This window comes from Myotis myotis, unplaced genomic scaffold (genome assembly GCF_014108235.1).
Source record: "Myotis myotis isolate mMyoMyo1 unplaced genomic scaffold, mMyoMyo1.p scaffold_m19_p_3, whole genome shotgun sequence".
Taxonomy (NCBI): domain Eukaryota; kingdom Metazoa; phylum Chordata; class Mammalia; order Chiroptera; family Vespertilionidae; genus Myotis; species Myotis myotis.
In genome coordinates this window covers 198,907,041-198,931,281 of record NW_023416335.1, presented here as the reverse complement: position 1 = coordinate 198,931,281, position 24,241 = coordinate 198,907,041, and the positions used below count along the sequence as shown (strand labels likewise).

The 24,241-nt window shown below is 41.4% G+C and overlaps 1 protein-coding gene across 11 annotated transcripts in view; it reads right to left on the bottom strand.

Annotated features, from left to right (window-relative positions):
* The window catches only part of MYBPC1 (myosin binding protein C1), a 90,372-nt gene that overhangs the window by 64,093 nt on the left and 2,038 nt on the right, over positions 1-24,241 (bottom strand). For all 11 annotated transcript variants that reach the window (XM_036300828.1, XM_036300833.1, XM_036300835.1 and 8 more), the window contains exons 2-3: positions 5,034-5,075; positions 1,426-1,467 (exon numbers count right to left, since the gene is read on the bottom strand). In XM_036300828.1, coding sequence (XP_036156721.1) covers positions 1,426-1,467; positions 5,034-5,075 — 84 coding nt within the window. The remainder of the gene's footprint in view (positions 1-1,425; positions 1,468-5,033; positions 5,076-24,241) is intronic.

Sequence of the window (24,241 nt, the reverse complement as noted above, 5' to 3'; positions counted from 1 at the left end):
ATAATTGGATGACTTTTCACATTAAGGGTCAAGCACAGGCTTTGTTTAAACTTTGACAGCTTGCCCTCTGGGATTATATCATCTGCTCTGTTGGTTGAGCCTTACAACCTGGCTCAAACATCTTTCCAAATTTGGAAACAGAGGTGTATGCCATCAGCTTTGTAGAGAATAATGTTACAATAACTTCAGCCAGATGTCCAAACATCCTTGAACCCATCTCATGGAAGGAGTTCTAGGAGTTTGCATTGTCTGCATTCCATAAGCAAATAACTTTCAGACTGTCTCATGTAGCCAGGATTAATATTCATGTTACTATCCACGGGAGCCACCGAAGGTCAAGGACAAAGAGAGTGTACTAACAACATTATGTGTTCATTTATGAGCGCTAAGTTCAAGTTAGCTGAAGAAAAGTTGTCCAATGTACTGAAAGAAAGAAAAAGGTATTTTACTCAGGTATAGAAGACAATAATATTATAGGAATTAGGTAGTGAAATATAACATAGTAAGAACGAAGATACTTAACATTTGTGGAGTCGTGTCCAGAAGAAAAGAAAAAGGTCTTATTGTAGTCAGGAAATAATTGGCTATTCCAAAATTTAAACTATGCCACTCCTTATATAAATAATAATGAATATATAAGTCATGATACAAACATATAAAGCAGAATTGTCAAATCTGCCTCCATGAAAACTGTTTTCAGTAGAAAACTAATACTCCTTAACTTAAGACAGATGGTCGGAAGTGACAATGACTTCCTCCATAGGGACACAAAAGAATTTGTATTTCATGGTCCATGTAATAAAGATTACTCATTGTTTAAAACTAGACTATCTACATATAAAGTAAAAAACAATAATATTGCAGAAATAAATGAGTTTCCAAATCAGTAAGGTGCAATGTGATGTTTGCTTAAAGGTGTCTTGTCTATCTCTATGTCATCATATAAATCTACATGAATACATAGTGTTACAAAATGAGATGCTGGCCTTCAAAATTACTAGTGAAACCTAGAACAGTTTAGCACAGTGACATGAAAACATTCAATTCAAGAAAAACTGGGCAATCCAGATGAATTTCCAAATTGGTGTAATCCCAAGAAGACCAGACACCCCTTTTCCTTCATATGCACATTAGAAATTAGAAACTACCAATTAACTTGCTGGCATCTCAACAAGTGCTTGTGATATATATTTTTTTATCGTTGTTGTTTTTCTTTTAGAAATGTGTGTAATAAAAATGGACCAAAGCACCGTTTGCCATTATACTGACTGGGCTGTACAGATAAGATGAAAACAAGGCTCACTTAACCGGGCTGATGAAAGATAATGCAGAGAAATTCCATGGAACCCCTCTGGCAACTGTTACTGACTTCTTTCTGCTTCTAATTTTATTGAATTCAGCCCCATTCTCCCTCCCTTCACTCACCTTTTGCTGGTGCAGTTCCGGCTTCCTTCTCTTTATTTGGTTCTGTGTGGAAAATACAAGCAACATTTAAAAAAAATTATTTATTTATATGTTTTATTTATTTGTTTATGTTTGTTAATCCTCACCAGAGGATATTTTTCCATTGATCTTTTAGAAAGAGTGGAAGAGAGAGGGAAAGCCAGAGAGAAACATTGACGTGAAAGCAACCAAGGTACGTGCCCTTAACTGGAATCAAACCTGGGACCCTTTGGTCCTCAAGCTGATGCTCTACCCACTGAGACAAAGGCAGTGGTCAGCAAACTGCGGCTCGCAAGCCACATGCAGCTCTTTGGCCCCTTGAGTGTGGCTCTTCCACAAAATACCGACTTCTGCGCTTGGGCCACGAAGTTTCAATCGCACTGTACATGCGTGCCAGCACGTGGTATTTTGTGGAAGAGCCATACTCAAGGGGCCAAAGAGCCGCATGTGGCTCACAAGCCACAGTTTACTGACCACTGGGCTAGGGCAACAAGCATACTTTTAAAGTGTCTTAAGGAAAGTATTTTATTGTGTGATGGGCAACGGGGCGGGGGGTTAAATGAAAACAGGCAGATCATAAATGATACTAATATTCATTTATTATGCTGTACAGGAATGGTGAATTTGGGGAGTCTAATGTAGAGTTACATTCAACTGTTTATAAAGGTAATTAATCTGATCACTTTTGGAAAAAGTGAATGTAGAAACATAATACAGATTTTGTTAAAATACTTTCAGCTCTTGGTTCATGTTAGAACATGCTGGCAAGGAAGAATATAAAACATCGATCATGCTCCAGTGTTCAACTGGTTAACGCATGGTGCTTATAAATGTGGGTCAATTCCTTGTAGATCCCAACAAGAGACTTACTGACTTTTTAAGGATGTTTGGTCCATGTAGTGGTTCTAATAGTTTTTATTTCTAAATAATATTACACTATTATGATTCTACTAGCGGCCCGGTGCAAGAAATTCATACACTTGAGGGAGGGGGGTCCCTGAGCCAGGCCTGTGCCCTCTGGCAGTCTGGGACCCCTCGCTCCCTACCACCCGCCTGCTCGCTGCTCCTTACCACTTGGCTCACTGCTCCTTAGAGCTGCCGCAAAGGTGGGAGAGGCTCCCACCACCACCACTGTGCTCGCCAGCCAGGAGCCCGGCTTCTGGCTGAGTGGTGCTCCCCCTGTGGGAGCACACTGACCACCAGGGGGCAGCTCCTGTGTTGAGCATCTGCCCCCTGGTGGTCAGTGTGCATCATAGTGACCGGTCATTCTGGTCGTTCCACCATAACACTCGCTTAGGCTTTTATTATATAGATAATATAATATAGCCAGGGTATAAAATCCATAATTGTACAATAGTTTCAAAGAAAATAATTTGGGACAAATATTAATCTTCTGGGTTGAGTTGAGTGCCAATAGTACAATATGATAGCAGGAAAATCATATTTTATCAGTGGAGACCATCTACTTGGCATTTCTCTCTGTTCAAAACCACATTAGTTTAGATACCTTCAAATGGTGTCTGACTTGTGGTACATGTAAGAAAGGAATTCTTTCAAGCAAGAACTCTCTCTCTTTTTTATTGAATATAGATCTGAATCTTAGTTAACTAATAAAGACACTTTGAGCAGAGTTTCATAGGAGACTTGTTTCAGCAACAGGAAGTCAGTATTGTGCAATGACTATGAAATATGGCATAATAAAGGAAACTTTATAGTGACCCAGTGACAGCTACTGATCTGAAGAACAGAAGGAAAGGTTATGTCTGCAATGGCCTGTAGGTTCTCAATGTACACAATGTTGGCAAAAATAACTCTGTATGTGCAAGAAGGAAATATACCAAAGGAGAAGTTCCTAAGAAGAATGTCACACATTTATACTGGTTGAAAGAAAACTAAACTTAATTTCACCCCTGTTTAAATTCATGGCACTGAGCCTGTTTCACTCATTTTGACATGTAGCAATACTCTTCTATACTACTGAAGGGTTTGGGGCATGTGGTCTGGTATTCTTAGCTGGACAAAGGGGCTTCTGTAAGCAGTTAGATTTCTCAAACTGTCTTCCAGAAAATGATCTCCAGGGCGGAAGAACTTCATAATCCCCTTACACATTTAATTGCAAAAAGATCACTAGCAACTAAGGTCTTATTCAATTCCTGCTTTTGACGAGGCTGGACTGGTCTACAGTGTCCTCCCACGCTTGTCTTCACACCACGCTCTCAACTCAAGTAACATGCATTAAATCACTACTGCCTTGAGTTTTGTTTCATGTTTCAACATATTTATTGAGTTGTTCTCTGTCTGTGTTTTATTTTCTATGTCGCATTAAGCGCACTGAATACACAGAAATGTTTTCTAAGAACTCTCCACTGCATCCAGTTCAGTGTTATCAATAAGAATCTGGTAGAGAGCCGTGTATCCTTCCGAAGGGTTAGGGTAGAGTTGGGCACATGGTGAATACCCTGTGAATAATTCTTTTTCAAAAATTTTTCAATTACCATTTACGTTCAATATTACTTTGTGTAAAGCATAGTGGTTAGACAATCCTATACTTTACAAAGTGTTCCCTCTAATATTTCCACTACCTACCTGGCACCACACATAGCTATCAGAATGTTATTGACTATTCCCTGTGCTGTACTTTACATTTCCACGATTATTTCATAACTACCAATCTGTACCACTCAATCCCTTCACCTTTTCCATCCAGGCCTCTGGCAACCATCAGTTTATTCTCTGTATCTACAGTCTGTGTGAATAATTCTTTAAGGAATGCCAGTTTCTCATCCTGTTCAAGGAGGAAGAGATGCGGGAAGGCACTTTGATGTCTTCATAGGAGAGGGCACATTGCCTCTATCTTGAGGGTCATTTGCATGGTAGACAAATGATTCTGGAGACCCATGCTGGGAGTTTAACATTCCACTCAGGCCCGACAGTCCTTTCCATCCTGTTCTCTTCCTTGGGTCTATGTAGGTATAAAAGCTGGCTTTACCTGGTATGTGTCACTGAGCACTGCCTCTACCTGCCAAGTTCACTGGAACTCTTGACTCCTTGTTTTCTTGTTGCCACCTGGTGGACAACGGGATACTAAGAACGAGAGAAACTGGTTCTGATGTTGAGACCCAGGCCACCAAATCTTCCTAGAAACTCGCCGAGGAGTTTCTGGAGGTGCTTGATGGTGGCAGAGTTCAAGTTGCAAAGGGGCTGCTGATCTTCCAGAACCGAGGTGAAATCTGCTCTCCGCTCTCACAAGAAAGATGTGTGTTTTGTTTGCTCTGAGCTTAAGTGAGAAAGCACTGCAAAGCCATCAGCCCCTCAGAGGCCCAGCCTCCACAACACTAAAACATTGGCACAACTACAATTTTGGCATAATTCGAAGGGTTTTACAAGTATATGACGTGTCATCTAAATTAGATAAACGTGAGAGGGTTATACAGACACAATGTATTGTTATTATTATAAACCCATGACAACTGTGGCCTTCCACCTTCGCCATAGGAGTTAAAGCTCCCAGCTTCACCGAAGGCCAAATCATGCCAGGAGAGACATTCTGGATTTGCAGCCCAAATGGGTGAGAGAGTGTCTTTACGTACCTCCCGGGAGTGGGGCTGGAGCTGGGGCCGGCACTTCATTTTCTAGAAATGAAAAGAGTAACGTAAGTGCTAGGCTCTTGTAACACAGAGCTACTTTTCATAGCCCCTGGCTGCACTAAAGTCTAGGCTGTCATCTTACTGGTACTAACAAGAGGGATGAAGCAGGTAAAACATCAACCTGTGGCATCAAGAGGCCCAAGACACGCTGCCTTTTGGTGTATGGTGTGGGGTGAGCATCTAAATAGTATTGTATAGCCCAGCTAACATGGCTCAGTGGTTGAGCATCAACCCATGAACCAGGAGGTCACAGGTCGATTCCTGGTCAGGGCACATGCCCGGGTTGCAGGCTCTATCCCCAGTGTGGGGGTGTGTGTAGGAGGCAACTGATCAATGGTTCTCTCTCATCATTGATGTTTCTATTTCTTTTTCCCTCTCTCTCTTCCTCCCTGAACTCAATGAAAATAAAAAATAAGATAAAATAATATTTTTTTATAAAAAATAAATGGTATTGTATAGATTTCCAGGAGGTGGCAGAGACTAGTGATGGATAGAGCACAGGTGAAATGGAGATCCAGGTGGCAGAGTCATATGCCCGGAGTAGATTTCCACCTACACTTATCCAAAGATTTTAGAGCTCTGGTTTTGAGGTTTTATACCTGGCTTTAGAGATCCAGAATTATAGAGCAGTCTTGCGGTAAAGTCTGCTAAAGGAACTTCTGTTAAAACACATTCTATGTCCAAGTCTCTAAAGGCGCACCCCGTGACCAAAAGGCATAGAATTTCCCCTGCTGAATCCCGGCGGATGCCCAGGATTGGGGATTAGTGACCTGCGCGAGAGGACCAGCTGCTCCTCCTCCAGCGCAGGAAGATGCAGTTAACGAAGGCAATCTCTTTTGCGATTATTTTCTTCTTGACAAATATCAAAGCAAAGTTTTTATATTATAGGCACTTTCTGGGATCCTGGGAGTTTTATCTTTGTCTGGATCTAGGATTTTTCACATTTTTTCCACAAGTGGCTCTTTCCAAGCCAAGAGATACCTCACAACAGGCGGTGTGGCCCAAGAGTCATTTCTATGTGCAGGCCAAGCGCCCTGTGTCAGTCTGGGCGAATAGAAGTGGGCACCGAAGAAGGGCCAGATGTCATGGCAACAGGAAACCAGAAAGGAGAGATGCAGGGCTGCCAGGATGTAGCAACGTCTTCTTCCATCACTAATTTTTTTGTGCCGGGTATAAACTCCAATCAAAATTAAAAAATGATTTTCATTGAGATGATCATATAAATATATTACTATTTAGTAATAAGGTAGGGAAAAATGACTAAATGGAGAAAAACATACATATAGCCCCAACCAATTTGGCTCAGTGGGTAGAGCATCGGTCTACAGACTAAAAGAGCCCCAGTTCGATTCCGGTCAAGGGCATGTACCTTGGTTGCAGGCTCCTCACTGGCCCGGGCCCTGGTCGGGGTGGGTGCAGGAGGCAACCAATCTTATGTGTTTCTCTCACATCAGTGTTTCTCTCTGTCTTTCCCTCTCTCTTCCACTCTCTCTAAAAATCAAACAAACAAAAAAACCACACATGTAACCTTTCAGATTAGCAGACGATAACATGACAGGATGTAATGTGGTTTAAAGATACAGTGAAAGACACGTGTTCCATAGATGGCATCTTTCTTCGCCACATCATAGACAGGATCTTGAGTGCCATTGGCAACCAGAAGACAAAGCCCAGGGTCAAAGCATTTTATTTTCAGAGTTCTGAGTCCAGAGGTGGAAATCTAATGTTGAGCTCTCAGCTTTCGGTGAGCTGATTCAGCACATGGATATCAGAACACTGAGAGCCAGAGCCCATTTCTTTGACATGCTATCTCTGTTGCCCATTGCCTGAGGACCTCTTCCTGGCTCTCTCTGCAGACAAGTTTCTCCTCCCTCCAGTCTCTTAAAAATTTTCTTTTTAATTTATTTCAGAGAGGAAGAGAGAGGGAAAGATAGAAACATCAATGATGAGAGAGAATTATTGATCAGTTGCCTCCTGCACGCCCCCTACTGGGGATCAAGCCTGCAACCTGGGCATGTACCCTGACTGGGAATCTAACCATGACCTTGTGGTTCATAGGTCAATGCTCAACCACTGAGCCACACCAACTGGGCTCCCTTCAGTCTCTTTTCCCCACAGCTGCAGGGATTACTTAGGCCAAACTGGATTTCATCCTGTCATTCTACACGAGAGGGTCCTGTTACCTATTTGGTTAGGTCTAGGCCCTTGAGGTTAGCATTCAAAGCCACTGTCAGCAGCCACTTCCTCCCTCTCCCTCCGGGCGGCTCCTCTGTTCTAGAGCTGGTGTCTCTCTTCACCTTCTGACCTTTCAGTGATGATCTTCTTCCCAACAGACCTTTTGTGTTTTTCTCTTTGTGGGATTGTGTCAGATAGACTTAGGTTTTTAAACCCTGACTCTACACCCTATTAGTTGTGTGACCTGGGCAATTCCTTAATCTCTATCAGCTTGGTGTCCCCATTTGTGAAATAAGAATAATAAGAAAAATGACCTCCTAGGGCGCTAATCCTATTTAAAATGCTCAGTAAAGTTCCTGGCATATAGATAGAGCTCTGTAATTTACAGCAATAATTATTACCACTATTGTCTGATAGTAATCTTGATTTGTCTTTTTGACATTTCTCGTAAGACACTCAGATCTAATTATTACATTCTGTCCCTCTCCCTATTTTCTCAGAGCTAATTATTCCATTCTGTTCCTCTCCCTTATTTTCTTGGAATTCTAGACCACATCATAATACATTCTTTATTCATTAACTAGAGGCCCGGTGCATGAAATTTGTGCACAAGGGAGGGGATCCCCTCAGCCCAGCCTGCACCCTCTCCAATCCAGGACCCCTCGGGGGATGTACAACTGTCAGGGATCAGGCCTAAACCAGCAGTCCAACATCCCTCTCACAATCCGGGACCACTTGCTCCTAACTGCTCACCTGCCTGCCTACCTGATCACCCCTAACCGCCTCTGCCTGCCAGCCTGACTGCCCCTAACTGCTCCCCCTGCCGACCTGGTTATGCCTAACTGCCCCCCCTGCCAGTCTGGTCACCCCCTACTGCCCCCTCTCCTGGTCTGATCACCCCTAACTGCCCCCTCTGTCCGCCTGGTTGCCCCTAACTGCCCCCCGCTGCTGGCTTGGTCGCCCCTAATTGCCCCCCCTCCCGCCCCGCCAGCCTGGTTGCCCCACGCAGCCTGCTGTTTGGTCGTTGTGTGAAGGTGTCCCACCAATTTGCATATTCCTCTATTATTAGTATAGGTTATTTTTCATTAATCTTCAGTTGTCTTTGTATATTTATGTTTCTTTTCCCTCACAACAAAATCAGAACAGGGATCTTTCACTTTTTTTCTTTTTTCCCTGGTACCTCATTTTACTGCCAAAAACACATTAAGTGTGCAGTAAATTGATTTAAAAAAACTTAAGAAGGGCTTCTTTGGTGATTGCACATAAACTATCAAATTGGCCATACTTTCTCAGCATCTATGTAAACAAAGGCCTATTTTGTAAGGGAAACTGTAGTTACTTAAAATCCTGTTTTGGAAGTAAGGCCAAGGGTGAATTCTAATCAAATAAATAAAAGTAAATCGTCTTGGACACTAAAACTGTAAATGTGCCCTGAATATGAGTTCTCCATTTCCACCGTGTCTGAATGCCCCAAATCAAAACAAAGTAAGAATTTAAAGGGCTTAATTCAACTTCTGAGAAATCCACATAGCATGGGTCATTACCGGAGAGTCAGAACAACAGAAACATAGGATATATATGCTGGTACATTTTTAGAAAGGTTGCAGGAAGGAGAAACAGAAAAATGCAGCTTACCTGGTGGGTAGGCAGAGCTAGAACTTCTCCTTCTTAAAACCATAGAAACTCCATTACAGCAGTGAAGGAATAAATAAAGCACAACCACTTTTTGGCACCCCCACACGTAGGACCTAGTGTATATTAATTCTTATCATCTTTACAACTCTATGAAGTCAGTGCTATAATTACCCCCACTTTGCAGTTAGGAACTGAGGCCATAAGCGTCTATAGACACAAGCGGCGGACCTTCCCCACATGGCTACATGTGTCTATAAAAAAAAAAAATGTTTTCCCTAAGTGGCAGCTCTGACCAACTTTAAAATCATTTTTCCTAAGAATTTTCAGCTGAAAATATTCAAGAACACCCGAATTGTAATATATCTATTTTTATAATATTCATTGCAAATTGTTTTTTTTTAATTAAATTCAAAATATCGTGGCGTGTGAGGATGGTTTCCATTTTGGACGCTTAGCAGTTATTATTGTCATGGCCACATAGCCTCTTGTGGATGTTGCCTTGTCTGTAGGAGTAGAGCGTGCCTTAATTTCCTCTCCTATGCAATGGAAATAATAGCAGAAATTATCTCAAGGGTTGTTGGCAGCAATGAGTGAGTTCCTGCAGGGGCAGGAATCATGATACACCCTGTATAGGTTTTATCACTTCTTGGTTATCATCATCATTATCAGAATTTTACTCGAACACATGTTGTCTTTCCACACATGCCACCCGCTAGGGATTGGCCTTATTTTGAGGTCTGTGGGCTGCGTCATGTTCTAGAACACGTCTGAAATTGGGGTGGGAGGGGAGAAGCATCTGGGAACCGAACAGAGGACTCTCACTCTCCTACTATAAAATGGTAATAATTGATTTTGATGACATTTACATGCATTATGTAGAGTGTGCACAATGTAAATAACTCTATCAATCAATCCTGTGACACAGAAAAGATAAGAAAATGAACTCTCAATAGTTTTCAGTGCATTTGAAACAAAGAATATCAGCTGTCTTAAACCTGGAGAGATGGGGAAACAGAAATAGCGAAGGCCAAGTTGCACATGACTTAGATTGAACACAAACTATTGCAGGTAAGTCTCAGGGCCACAAACTCTCTTACTTTAATTCACATCTGTGTCTCTGACTTTGTCCATAGCTTTGCCCACTCCTCTAATAATCATTTGCATGCTCCCAAAATTCATTGGTTGTCTCTATAACAATAATTCATTCACAGCAATTTCCACAGGATCCCACTGAATAGGGGCTGTAGGAAGCAGCACCCATGCAACTGGAATTCATTGAGCTCCCATATGAATTTAATAAGAACAGCGGCGCTTATAAATGAGGCTAAGATGAGATGCCAGTGTTTAAGAAGCTCACAGGTAAATGAACTGCCCTTTCTACCAATTTACTCACTGAACGGAATATTTCGAGGTAGCTTGCTCTCTCAAAATATTCAAAACTCACCACCTCCAGGCCCCTCTAATGCTTTTGAAACTGCAGTGTGCAGACAGATCATCTATAAGGATTTGGTCAAGTGCAGATTCTGACTCTGGGTTCAAGATTCTGTATTTCTAACAGGCTCTCAGGTGATGCTCATGCTGCTGGTCCCTGACACACACTTAGAGTGACAAGGCTCAGACCATGCCCTGAATTTCACCAAGTCCCCTCCATTTCAAATGCGATCATGAATGCGAAGGGTTTACAGTAAGTGGAGAGCTTTCTTCTCTCTTTGATCACAAGCTTCTTGAGGACAAGGCCTGTCCCCTCCTCCTTTTCAAAGTCTGCACAGCAGCTGCTCCATAAATATAGCTGACTGGCAGCCTGTTCCTATCCGCACAAAAGGCCCTTCCCCGCACTGCCAGGAAATGAAAAACTGGCCTCTGGCACTCTACGGGCAGCTTTCTTCGTCTGTCTTACCCACAGGGAACACTATGTCTCCCATTGGTGACCCTCCCACTGGCTGTATGCTCACAAGCATTCACCCAACCCCATCACTCATATTTCTTACTGTCAACACCTCTTCCATTTCTTAACAAGGGCAGGAGAGCAATTAGGACTAGAGTTTTGGCCATCAATGACAGTATACCCCTTGCCTTTCTAAGGAATCCCCCCTTTCAAAATCTGGGCTGCATTTCTTAGCAAAAAGCCCCCCAGACAAGCATGGACAAGCCTGCCACCTCCGCTGTCAACTAGCTTAGCCTTGCTGTGACTATCAGAAGGCACCGGGCCTTGGGAAGCTCTTGAGCACTTCCTCTTAAGGTTTAGAGCAAATGGGTATTTATTCCGGTGAGGTTCTACTACAGCTCTGCTTTTTCAAAAGCCAAAGGGCAAATTCCACGCAACTTCTCTGCCAGGTGAGAAATGTGGCTCTTTGCCTCCCTCCCATCATCCCATCGTCTCCGTTAGAAAGCAGACCAACAGGATGGACTAAAGAGGCAGGGATATATAAGTTGCTGTTTTTATTTTTTTTAATATATCTTTTTACTGATTTCAGAGAGAGGAAGGGAAACATCAATGATGAGAGGAACATCAATGATCGGTTGCCTCCTGCATGCCCCACACACTGGGGATTGAGCCCGCAACATGGGCATGTGCCCTGACCAGGAATCGAACTGTGACCTCCTGGTTCATAGGTCAAAGCTCAACCACTGAGCCACGCCAGCCAGGCTGTAAGTTGCTGTTTTTAAACTTTTCTTTCTTTCATTTTTAACAAAAAGAAGAAACCAGACACTCAAAAAGTTAAGCCCAAGGAAATATTTTAATGGACAATGTGAAAATGAATTGGATTCTGAACCAGCAAGTCAAGCGAGCTCCTTCCCCCTTTGGCAAGCGCTGCTGCTCTTTGATCCTGTCTGGTTCACAGATATAGACTTTCCCTCTGCAACACTGAAATGCTTTCAAAGGGCTCGAGCTATTTATGGTGGATTTTTCCTATGACCACCTACTGTAAAAAGCACAGGTATGCCATCAATGGCAGGCCCGCACAGCGAGTGCCAGGGCATTCTAATTGATGGGCACTGGTGGCAGCTATTAAATAGTCAGCCCACATGTGGCCTCCGTGCTGCTGCTGAAAGGCTAGGAACCCAGTAACTCCATTACTGGCCTCCCTTTCTGCTTCCAGTGATCAAGGGATCCATGGTCAGTAAATTAAAGGGGGGGAAATTTGAAGTCTTAAGAGGCATTGAGCCAAAACCGGTTTGGCTCAGTGGATAGAGCGTCAGCCTGCGGACTGAAAGGTCCCAGGTTTGATTCCGGTCACGGGCATGTACCTGGGTTGCGGGCACATCCCCAGTGGGGGATGTGCAGGAGGCGGCTGATCGATGTTTCTCTCTCATCGATGTTTCTGACTCTCTGTCTCTCTCCTTTCCTCTCTGTAAAAAATCAATAAAATATATTAAAAAAAAAAAAGAGGCATTGACTTGCCTCTCCATATGTAAGTGTCTCTACACCAAAATGATGTAAACAACCCAGCTCTCCTCTTCCCATGGGCTCACTGGCTCAAATACATTGCCTGACCTGCTTAAAAAATATTTTATGGGACCTCATACACAATTTAATTTAGCTTTTTGAAAGCATGAAGGGCACAATTGCATCATATAATATGCTATGTTGGCATAGAAAAGACAGGAAGAACCTATAACAACAGTAATATATCCTTGAGTGGCAGGATTCTAGGTCTTTTTTGTGGTTTTCTTTTTGTCACTTTTTTTGTTAAAATAAACATGCTAAAGCCATCCTTTGGTAACTTGGGGTACAGCAAAATATTGTATGCTATCCTAATTATTATTCTTATTCTTAAAGTGAAATTCTCGGTTTGAAATAAAATATGTGAATGCCTTCTGTATTGCAAACATTATGATGAATAAGGCTCTGTCTGGCCAACTCCTGCTCTGTCACTCTTAGTAGTATAGGAAGTTATCTTTCTTTTTAGAGTAAATATGTCATAAACACTGGCAGGTGCATCCCCTGCTGATAGTGGGGTCTGCACTCTGTACAAGTAGCAGTCTGGACTACCTATGCCTTGACAACAGAACAGCAGTGAATGTATTAATATAAAATATTGTTCAGCCCAGTTGGCATGGTTTAGTGCAGCCGTGGGCAAACTACGGCCCGCGGGCCGGATGCGGCCCGTTTGAAATGAATAAAACAAAAAAAGAAAAAAAAGACCGTACCCTTTTATGTAATGATGTTTACTTTGAATTTATATTAGTTCACACAAACACTCCATCCATGCTTTTGTTCCGGCCCTCCGGTCCAGTTTAAGAACCCATTGTGGCCCTCGAGTCAAAAAGTTTGCCCACCCCTGGGTTAGTGACTGAGTGTTGACCTATAAACCAGGAGATGACGGTTTGATTCCTGGTCAGGGCACATGCCTGGTTTGCATCAATCCCGAGAGTATGGGGTGTGCAGGAGGCAGCTGACCTATGATTCTCTCTCATCATTGATGTTTCTATCTCTCTCCCCTCTCCCTTCCTCTCTGAAATCAATATATATATATATATATATATATATATATATGTATATATATTTTTTTTTTAAATAAAATATTGTTCATGGGGGTGGCCATCACTCTTAGAGAAGTTTTGATTATATACATCATAAATGCCACCAAAACAATCAGCAAACACAAACAACAGTACATTTCTACTGCCTTATGCATCAGTGATATAGATTTTGGGCATAAATTATTGTTTAATCTAATGTTTTTATAGTTTTGTGCTTACTTTGTCTCCTGTTCTATTCATTTTGACACTTTACACCTTGACATTTAAGGGAATTACAGATTTTTAGAGGCAATTCTATATTGATTCATAACAGTGATTCTCTAAGTATGGTCTGGCATCCCCAAGAGTCCCCGAGACCCTTTGGGGACCCCATGAGGACAAAACTATTTTTTAAAATAATGCTAAAACATTATTTGCCCTTTTCACTCACAATCTCATATATGCAGTAACCTTTCCATAGAATCTATGTGTGAAGACAGGATTCTCTAACAGCTAATAGAAGTCGTGCTGTGTATTCTTGTGTTGTAAAATTGTTATCAATTTAAATTCCTAGTACAGTAAATATTGATAGATATAATGAGCAAAATAAATGTTTTTTCATTTTCTTATTAATTATCTATAATAATAAAAGCATAATAAACTAATTAGATTGGATGTCCTTCCAGACGAAGCTGGTGCTGTGAGGGAAGCCTGGGTCCTGGGTGACAGAGGGAAGCCGGTGCCAACAGCTGGGGGAAGGAAGGCCTACTCTTGCATGAATTTTGTGCACCAGGCCTCTAGTCTATATATATAAAAGTCTAATATGCTAAGTGTCCTTCCTTCTGTCCGATGGGTTGCTATGAGGCACACTGACCACCAGGGGGCAGATGCTCAACGCAGGACCTGCTGAGCTGCAGTGACTTGGCAGTGGTGGTTCTTGGGTGAAACCAAAGAGGAAGGAGCCTGATTCCTCATAGGGCCACGCAATTCCACCTTAGGCCATGGGTTATGTTGTTGCTGGGGCACTGTCGGCCCTGAATCTGGTTTACTGCACACTTGCGTTTGTGTTTCACACCCTGTAGGACAGCAACTTTGCAGAATGCCCTCTTGCACTCTGGGACCCTCGGGGGATTTCGGAGAGCCAGTTTTGGCCCGATCCTCACAGGCCAGGCCGAGGGACCTCACCCGCCAGAGGGACCCCTGCTCACTTCATAGGTGCCTTTCGAGCCACGGAGCCACCCAGGTGCGGCCGGCCGGGAAGGGACTGTGGGAGGTTGGCTCCAGGGCATGTCCGGCCCTTCTCGCCCAGTCCCACCCTGCCGGCCACCTTCTGATTAATTTCCTTTTAATGTGCATGAATCCATGCACCAGGTCACTAGTTATAAATAATATAAAAGTGGACCTGAAACCAAAAAGTTTAAGAAATGTTTAGAATTTATTGCAAATCTTCTTAAAAAGTATTTTGTATGTGTGCTTTTCTCTTTCTTTTAAATAAGCATGTCATTTGGCTCATTTAGGAATAATCTGTAGCCTTGATTAATAAAACAAATAAAGCAGTCAAAGTCATAAATTGATTTGCGGGTAATAACCACTTTCCTAGGGCAATAATAGAGACAAAAGGTCAATGTTGTCTAGTACCACCTCTCCTCAGAACTCAGCTATCTAGCAACCTCACTTACGCAGACAACAGCTGCTGAGCAGCAAATTAAAAGGGTCTCCCAAGGGCAAAATGGATTTGTCTCAAGCTCCTCAAGCCCCTCAAGCTCTGAGCACTAAGAGCTCAAGTGCTTTCCTGACAAGAGAAGCCCCTGACCCAGGTCCTCAGTTGGTCTAGGAACTGGGAGGGACCAGGGTGAGGCAGGCCAGGTGCCCAGGGACTAACTTTTAAGGAGGCACCCACTCACAGGCACTGACACTGCTCTGGCACAACCCTGAGAGTGAGTGCCTCCTTAAATGTGATGTGTTAGGTACCCTGCAGACACTCCTTAGTGAGGCCCTACTCAACCAGATCAGTGACCTGGTCTGAGGTCCAGAGCAAACAACAAAGGGAAGACAAGGGCAGCTCCACATACTGACTGACAAAAGTAAAAAAAGGAGACGGCAGCCTCCCAGCAAGGGATGAGACAGGAAATCTAGGAAAAATTGGACACAAATTCTAAATACAAATAACAGGAGCCTATTTAATTCAAAAGCAAATAGTTTGGGCTCTCAGGGTTTCACGTGGTACAATAACATACCTATAATTTAAGACAAAGTTAAATTATATCCATTGCACTTTGTTTTTAAGAGCAAGGAGTAATTGCCCTGGCTGGTGTGCTCAGTGGTTACAGCATCAGCCCGCGCACTGAATGATCATGGGTTTGGTTTCTGGGTGACAGGTTCAATCCCCAGCGACCAATCAATGTGTCTCTCTCACATCGATGTCTCTCCCCCCCCCCTCTCCCCCCCGCCTCCTTCCCTCCTTTCCTCTCTCCCTAAAAAGCAATGAGAAAAACATCCTCAGGTGAGGGTTAAAAAAAAAAAAAAAAAAAAAAAGGCGAGGAGTAATATATTACATTTTAGGCATGTCTCTATCCAAATTGTTTAAAATAATAAGATTCAAGAATAAAAACCCGTAGCTACCCAGAGAATCCAGCTATTCAGAATGATTCAATCAATTTAATCCGTATTCATTTACTGTGCCTGTGTTTTGCCAAAGATGATATTCTAAGGTTCTGAATAGAGTCACTTAATTGTGCATCAAGTATGTAAAATTTCAGTGGCTCATTATTCAGTTTGATGGAAGTTCACTGAAGCCACAGGATTTATTTTCCCCCTCTCCTAGTCAGCTTGTTCTTAAGTCTTTCTAATTAGGAATGTTTCAACTCAAGATGTCATTCTACACAGGAAGAGGATTAAAAGGTGGTTAGTATTACATTGCAACAAATAGCTTCTCACTATAAACATGGGGCTGGGTGAAATAAGACCTTCTGCTAAGATCTGATGACTTGTCTCTTTACCCCCATTCTCACATGCTTTAAAGGAAGAATCGAATGGCGGTTGAATGGCAGAATGGTGTGGGGAAACCTTTACTCAAATGGAAGGAGTTTAAAAACTTTGCACAGGTCCAAAGAAAATTATTGCCAAAGTGATTTGAATTGTTAACAGTTTCCTCATTTAATCCCTTCTCGTGCCTTCCCCGGGGATCTGTTCCTCGGCGGACCATCACCACAATCACATCACTCTTAGGTGGTTATAGGGTTATCAGATAATTCCTTAAAGGCCTTGCCCAAGGCATACTGGGCCTCACATTGACTAACGTTTTAAAAATAGAGGAAGAACAGTGCCAATGCCAGGTGGGGTCATAAAAATAAAATTCCACAGCAGTAAACACAGCAGCACTCAATCAATCACCCACTGCATCCACATGTGATCGAGGAGCGTTCTTTATGTGGTTATCACAGAAATAGTCAGACCCCACCTGCAAAAAGCACCCCCGGTGGAGAGAGAAGTCTTAATGTCCAACAAACCCAGATATAGTGGCAGATCTAGTTACATGGTCAACTGTACAGGGTGACTCCTTCACCTACGTGGGAAAGGCCATGCCCCACAACGTTGTCACCTTCTGTCTAACAACTGGAGACCCCAGCTAGACATGACACATTTCATGTAACACAACAGAGCTTCCGGGAGTACAGAACTCTTATTTGATCCCGGGGTAAATGCTAAGATGCTTCACCCCAAGTTAAAAAAAAAAAAAAAAAAAAAAAAAAGCTTATGATGGTGCCAATGATGGCTAAGATAATAAGAACAGCTCTTTTGTAATGTATTATGGATATTAACACAAGGCACGGAAGTGAAATATCCTCAAAATTTATATTAAACGTGGCATTTAACACCTTTAACAGACAAGATTTCTAAGTTTGCTGCAGTTCTAATTATGTGCTAAGTCCTGTTCTGAGCTTTTTACCTGACCTATTTAATTCTTACAAAGATCCAATGAGTTAGGTACTATTATCATTCTCATCTACAGATGAGGTATCTAAGTACTTGGTACGACTGTACTTTGTACTGTCTAGAATATTCTATTAATAAATAGTATATTTTTTTCATATCACTATGTTTAATGATTAATATTATTTATTTAATATGCATAAGAAAGCCAAAATACTATATGCAAAATACTACATGCAAAACAACTCTAAAGAGATCAAACTTAAAAATGAGAAATTAAAATGTAGTTATACACATAGACAAATTTTTAGTTATAAGCAGAAAATTCTGTCTCAAGATATATACAGTTTTATAGAAGGCAGAAACTATTACCTAATACAAGCAAAGAATTCCTGAGACATTTTTAAAAAGATTTGATGCTATTTAGAGGAAGAATTAGATGATTTTGGAGAAAATTTTTTTAGCCCAGGTTCTTGTAAATGTCTAATATACAAGACAAAAAATTAATAAGACCGAATGATAAAATCTAACATCTGATATATTATTAGACGTGATTTTTTTAAATATGATTTTATTGATTTAGAGAGAGAGGGAAAGGAGAGGGAGAGATAGAAACATTGATTAGCATAAGCCTCCTGCACACCCGCTACTGGGGATTGAACCTGTAACCTGGGCATGTGCCCTGACTGCGAATCAAACCAGCAACCTTTTGGTGCATGGGGCGATACTCAATCAACTGAGCCACAGCGGCCAGGCATATTAGACATAATTTTACATATTATATTGATATACCAACGAGGCCCATAAAAAGATTCCTAAGAGAGTATGAAAGGGCAAAAGTCTTATCAAGGTGGGTTTCAGACTTGAAAGACATAATGAAAGTAATATTGCAGGTAGTTTTTTGGGAACTCCTTTTATTTTTTATTTTTTAACATATTTTTAGTGATTTCAGAGAGGAAGGGAGGGGGGAGAGAGATAGAACATCAATGATAAGAGGGAATCATCAATTGGCTGCCTCCTGCCCACCCCACACCAGGGACTGAGTCTGCAGCCCGGGCATGTGCCCTGGCGGGGAATCAAACCATGACCTCCTGGTTCATAAGTCAATACTCAATCACTGAGCGATGCTGGCCGGGCATTTGTGAACTCATTTTAGAGAGAGACATAAACATGTGAATAAATGATCCTGGTGTTTCTCTTTGCCAAATCAACCACTTCACACCCTAATCTGATGGAATCCATATAAAATCTGATGGAAATGGGAATAAAAACATAGGAATAACCTGCCCCATGAATGGAAACATCCTGAAATGTTGTTTGTTGTGTGTTTTTGTGGCTGTCCAAAATGAATGCCCTCTTTGTAAATTATAACTGGGCATATCCATGCAAAAGAGATGTGGTTCAATTTTTAGTTATAAGCAGAAAATATCACTACTGATATTTTGAGGCTGTCCTTGTAAAAAAGCTCTGGGGACAGAAGCCCTGTTTGCTCTGGTGATGAGACAATTTGCATACACATAAGAAATTAAATGATAGCCCTAGCTGGTTTGGCTCAGTCAAAAGAGCGTCAGCCTGTGGACTGAAGGGTCCCAGGTTCGATTCTGGTCAAGGGCATGTACCTTGGTTGCAGGCATATCCCCAGTAGGGGGGTGTGCAGGAGGCAGCTTATCGATGTTTCTCTCTCATCGATGTCTCTAACTCTCTATCCCTCTTTCCCTTCCTCTCTGTAAAAAAAAAAAAATCAATAAAATAAAAAGATATAAAAAATAGAGTATCATCTTCACCATGCTAAAAAAAAAAAAAAAAATTAAATCATAAAGTTTCTTTTTCAATTTTGTATTCCTTAAATATTATGCTTTCAAATGTTAGGAAACTGCTCTTGCATGAACAATAGCTACTTCATGGTGACCCTCACTCAGAACACTATAATTCAGTAACTATGATTCTGTGTATTTGAGTTTCCCTAGACACAATACGCTAAACCAACCAAGAACTCCTGCAGAAAAGAAATCTGGGCAGGAGGGGGGTGGGTAAGAGATCAACCAAAGGACTTGTATGCATGCATATAAGCGTAACCAATGGACATAAGACACTGGGGGGTAGGGGAGGCCAGGGGATTGTTTAGGGCGGGGGAAAAAAGAAAAGGAGACATATGTAATACTCTTAGTAATACTTTAAGCAATAAAAAAAAAAAGCTAGATAAAGCAAAGAAGGATTGGAAATATATCAAAGGAAGGGAAATAAACAGAGTCATTTTATTGGTAATGGGAAAAAAAGAAAAAAAAAGAAAAGAAATCTGTTCCCATAGCAAATGGATATAAAGTAAAAACAAATAAAGAAGACATGGTCATCTCCCCGCAGCTAAACATGGAATGAAAAGTTTTCTGCTTCTTTTCTTATTGCTAGAGCTTTAATCCTGTTCTTTATTATCTAACACACCCAAGCATGTCTAGGGATGAGGTCTAGAATTACTACAGAAGACACAGGCTGCCAAGAGTATTTTGTGTCTCTTAATATAGGTTTCATAGACTAATTAAGGGAGGGTGCAGACAAAAATAGCAATTATTAACAATAATAAAAATTCTTCTCTGTGTGTTTATAAAGAGCCTACAAATAAATTTTAAATTTAAAAAATCACAAGAAATTTAAGCAAAAATAACAAAAAAGCTCTGTAGGGCTATAAAAACAATAGCACTTATTTCCTTTCATAGCAGCCTCTTCCCACAACTCTCTGAAATTTAAAAAAGCATCTGTTTGTTTACGGAAGTATTGCAAAAACATCATTTTATATTCACTCAAGTTTTAAAGTGACCATTTAACTTTGTGGCCTGTCATGTGTGTGTGTGTGTGTGTGTGTGTGTGTGTGTGTGTGTGTGTGTTTTGTTTTTTTAGAGACCTCAGTCTGGGCAGTGTATTCCAATATTCATGTCAGATTCAGAGACTTTGCAATGGGTATAAATAAGAAAACTCTGTGAATTGTGTGTCCAGAGGAGTCTGAAATAAAATGTTTCACCCTAGCCCTAACCGGTTTGGCTCAATGAGCGGCGGCCTGCGAACTGAAGGGTCCCAGGTTCGATTCCGGTCAAGGGCATGTACCTTGGTTGCAGGCACATCCCCAGTAGGAGGTGTGCAGGAGGCAGCTGATCGATGTTTCTCTCTCATTGATGTTTCTAACTCTCTATCCCTCTCCCTTCCTCTCTGTAAAAAACAAAAAAAAAAAAATAAAAAAATCAATAAAATATATTTAAAAATAATAATAAATAAATAAAAAATGTTTCACCCTAGCCGGTTTGGCTCAGTGGATAGAGCTTCGCCCCACAGACTGAAGGGTACCAGGTTCGATTCCGGTCAAGGGCACATACCTCAGTTGCAGGCTCTACCCCAGCCCTGGCAGGGGCGCATGCTGGAGGCAACCAATCGATGTTTCTCACATTGATGTTTTTCTCTGTCTCTTGCCCTCCCTTCCACTCTCTCTAAAAATTAATGGAAAAATATCCTCGGGAGAAAATTAACAACAAAAAATAATAATAAAAATAAATTTAAAAAAAATGTTTCATGGACAAAATAAAATGAGACATTGAGAGAACAAAAGATTGTAAGTACCACACTTTTCCCTTTCTCTTGGGTCCCTCAAACCCACCACAGGCCAGAGGGCCAACCTTCGATCTCTGTTCATTTCAGGAACTTTCTTACCCCAACTTTACTGCTATTTGAAAGGTCTGGGGAGACTTCTTCTGACTTACTGGATGAGAAGCAAGGATACAATTTGTTTTCCCAAGTTTTTTTCAAGTGATATATTTAGGGCGCTTGAGAGGAAAGAATTGGCCAGTCCTTTATTTATCTTCCTAACAGGTGCAATCCGCACAGCCATAAAATCAGGCTACTGAAAAAGAATGATTTTGCCAAGTATTAAGTCTCTCTAGCATGCATTTGCCCCAGAGTATGCCTTCTTAAAACAGATAGCTCAAACCTATACATACCTCTTCAGTACAGCATAGCAACATTTTTTCAGGGGGAAACATGTAGTAGCATTCATTCATTCATACAACTTCTTTATTCCTCCTCCAAATCTTTCACTTGGCCTAAATAAACCATTCGAAGTAGAAGAATAGTTGCCCTTGATTAAATACCTCCTCCCTCTTCCCCTGTTCTTTCCCTTACTTCCTACAAATGAAATTTTTCCCAATTTGAAGGAAAGGTGATATTTTATATATAAGATGAGGGTATTTTTCCCACTGCTTTTCAGAGAGTGAAAAGGAAGGAAGGAGGGAGAGAGATACACAGAGGACAGAGAGAGACACACACACACACATTGATTGATTGCCTCTCACACTCACCCCAACCCAGGCTGGGGATCGAACCTGCAATCCAATACGTTGCCCTTGACCGGGAATCAAACCTGAAACCCTTCACAGTGCACAGGCTGATGCTCAATCCACTAAGCCCCGCCAGCCAGGGAATAAGATGACTTTTCCAAAGATTAATTTGTTTTGGTGTTTGAAATAAGCCATCTGATCTCATGCAGGTAGATTTTCTGTCACCACGCTTCCTTTTTCTGATGATGATTAAGCCTTGAGCCATGCTAAGAAATAGGCAAGAGGTAACGAATGCTGCTCTATATTGAGATAGTTGGGGGGCTTAGCAGAATTTTAAAATATAGCAAAATCTCTAGGGAACCAAGAAAGAAAGATATAGCAAACGAAAAAGTCTTATAGACTTAAAAAGAAGAAAGAAAGAAAGTTATTCTCCATTACCATGTTCCCACCTATTTCTACTGAAAAGGGCCAAGATAGATTAGCTAGATAGATAGATATTGCATGATGATATAGCAAAAGAATCTAGCAACAATACCATGCCTTTGATTCTCAGAGTTATCAGAATGGGAACCTTAAAATTATGGTCATAAACAGAGTGATGTTTTTCTGTATGTTTGAGTTTTCAAGAAGAGATCTCACATGGCTGATGAAGGAATGACAATGACTTCCCTAAGGTTTTTGAATGTTACCCAAGCACTTTGCCTTTTTCCTGCAAGTTAAGTACCTAAAACATAAAAGGACCTGATATCATGTAACAAAAAGTGAAATTTGTGTTGAAGCCTCAACTTGGTGCTTTAGAAGAGCGTTTTTCTAGTAACTTTAGGTTCTGACAGTAAACAGTTGTCTAAGTATGGTAGGGAACTGCTTTATGGTTTTAATTATCACAAACTACAGAGATACCATTCTAAGGAGTCATTGGCGGGGGGGCAGTTAAGAGTCATTTGTAGCATCTTAAAACTATTAGAGAGTCTACCACAGAAGAAAGGTGTTTGGAATTTTCTAATTTTGTGTTGATAAAAATACTTTTTGACAGGAAAAAGGAGAAGTTTCCAGCGAAAGGTGATTTTTAAAAAAAATCAACCCCGGGGCAATTAGTGAGGGCTTTTAAAATAGAGGCCATATTGAATATATCTCTCAAGTCCCAGCAACTGACTCCTAGTAACTGCTCAATTAATGGTTGATGCACGAATAAATGTATGCAAAGCATTCCCACAAATCTCGAGCTTTTTTTTTTCACATCCTCTCTCACTATTAGAATAGGATAACTTAAAATTACTAGGCATCAGGCTCTGCATGAATCCAAACTATAAGATCTAGAACTGGTGGTACAAATAATCCAGTTCTCCACAGGATAAATACACAATTTATAGTGGTGGAGAGAAGGAGTAGGAAGTGGCTGCTCCTTAAAAATAATACTGTCTTCCTCCAAAAGGGGTTAGTGAGTCATCTAGAATCTTTTCAAGGGTCTAAACAAGGCCCATTAACCAATCACTTCCATTCCTTCTTGAGGCCCAGAGTTACACCTGTACTTCTTCCTCCTTAAAAGATCCAGCTCTCCCAAGACCCAACACGAAGTTCCCAGAATTAGGCCACTGAAGGTTGGGAGGCAGTTGAGAGATACATCATTTGCAGCTTCAGGTGCTGAAAACTCAGCCTCTTCCAAAGAGTTGCCAGGTCCTCTTGGATCCTAAGAGGGCCAAACAGCCCATGTCTTCGATCAAGAGTGACAGCAAGTGGTCATGTCCTTCCTGGGCATGGTTGTCTGGGCTGGGGAAGAGGTAATAAGACCTGCAGGGGCTGGAGGAACCTGTCCCTTGGGTGGTTTGAAATGACTCTGAAGAGTTGGTTTGGAGGCAAGTTTTATTCTTTTTTAAAAATATATTTTATTGATTTTTTTTTTACAGAGAGGAAGGGAGAGGGATAGAGAGTTAGAAACATCTATGAAAGAGAAACATTGATCAGCTGCCTCCTGCACACTCCCCACTGGGTATATGCCCACAACCAAGGTACATGCCCTTGACTGGAATCGAACCTGGGACCCTTCAGTCCGCAGGCCAACACTCTATCCACTGAGCCAAACCGGTCAGGGCAAGTTTTATTCTTGAGGCTATCTTTCAGAGGGATGCTTACATGGAATAAAATGAACCCCAGTAAAAGTGAAATCAGTTAGGAAAAGGTACAAGAACCAGAATAGCCCTAACTCTTCTGATGAAAATAATAGTAAAATGCACGCATATCACCAGGAAAACTCTTCAAGGTGCAGTTTCTTTAAGAATCAGTTCTAGACTGAAGGATATCAGAGGGGGAGGGGGTTGGGAGGGTCTTGATAAAAGAAGGTGTAGGGATTAGCCACAGAACAGATTATGCATAGCCCATGGACACAGACAAGTGTGGTGAAGGTCAGGGGAGGGGTGAGGCAGGAGCTGGGTGGAAGTAGGCCAAGAGGGGAAAAAATGGGGAACATCTGTAATAGTGTTAATAATAAAAAATATATTCATGCCAAAAAAAAAAAAAGAATCAATGCTGCTGGTAATGATACAAATGCAAAAAATCCCTGTAATTCCTCAAAAGATTTTAAATATATCAGTAACCCTCTCTTTATCTCTACTCCCTATCACCTAAATTTAA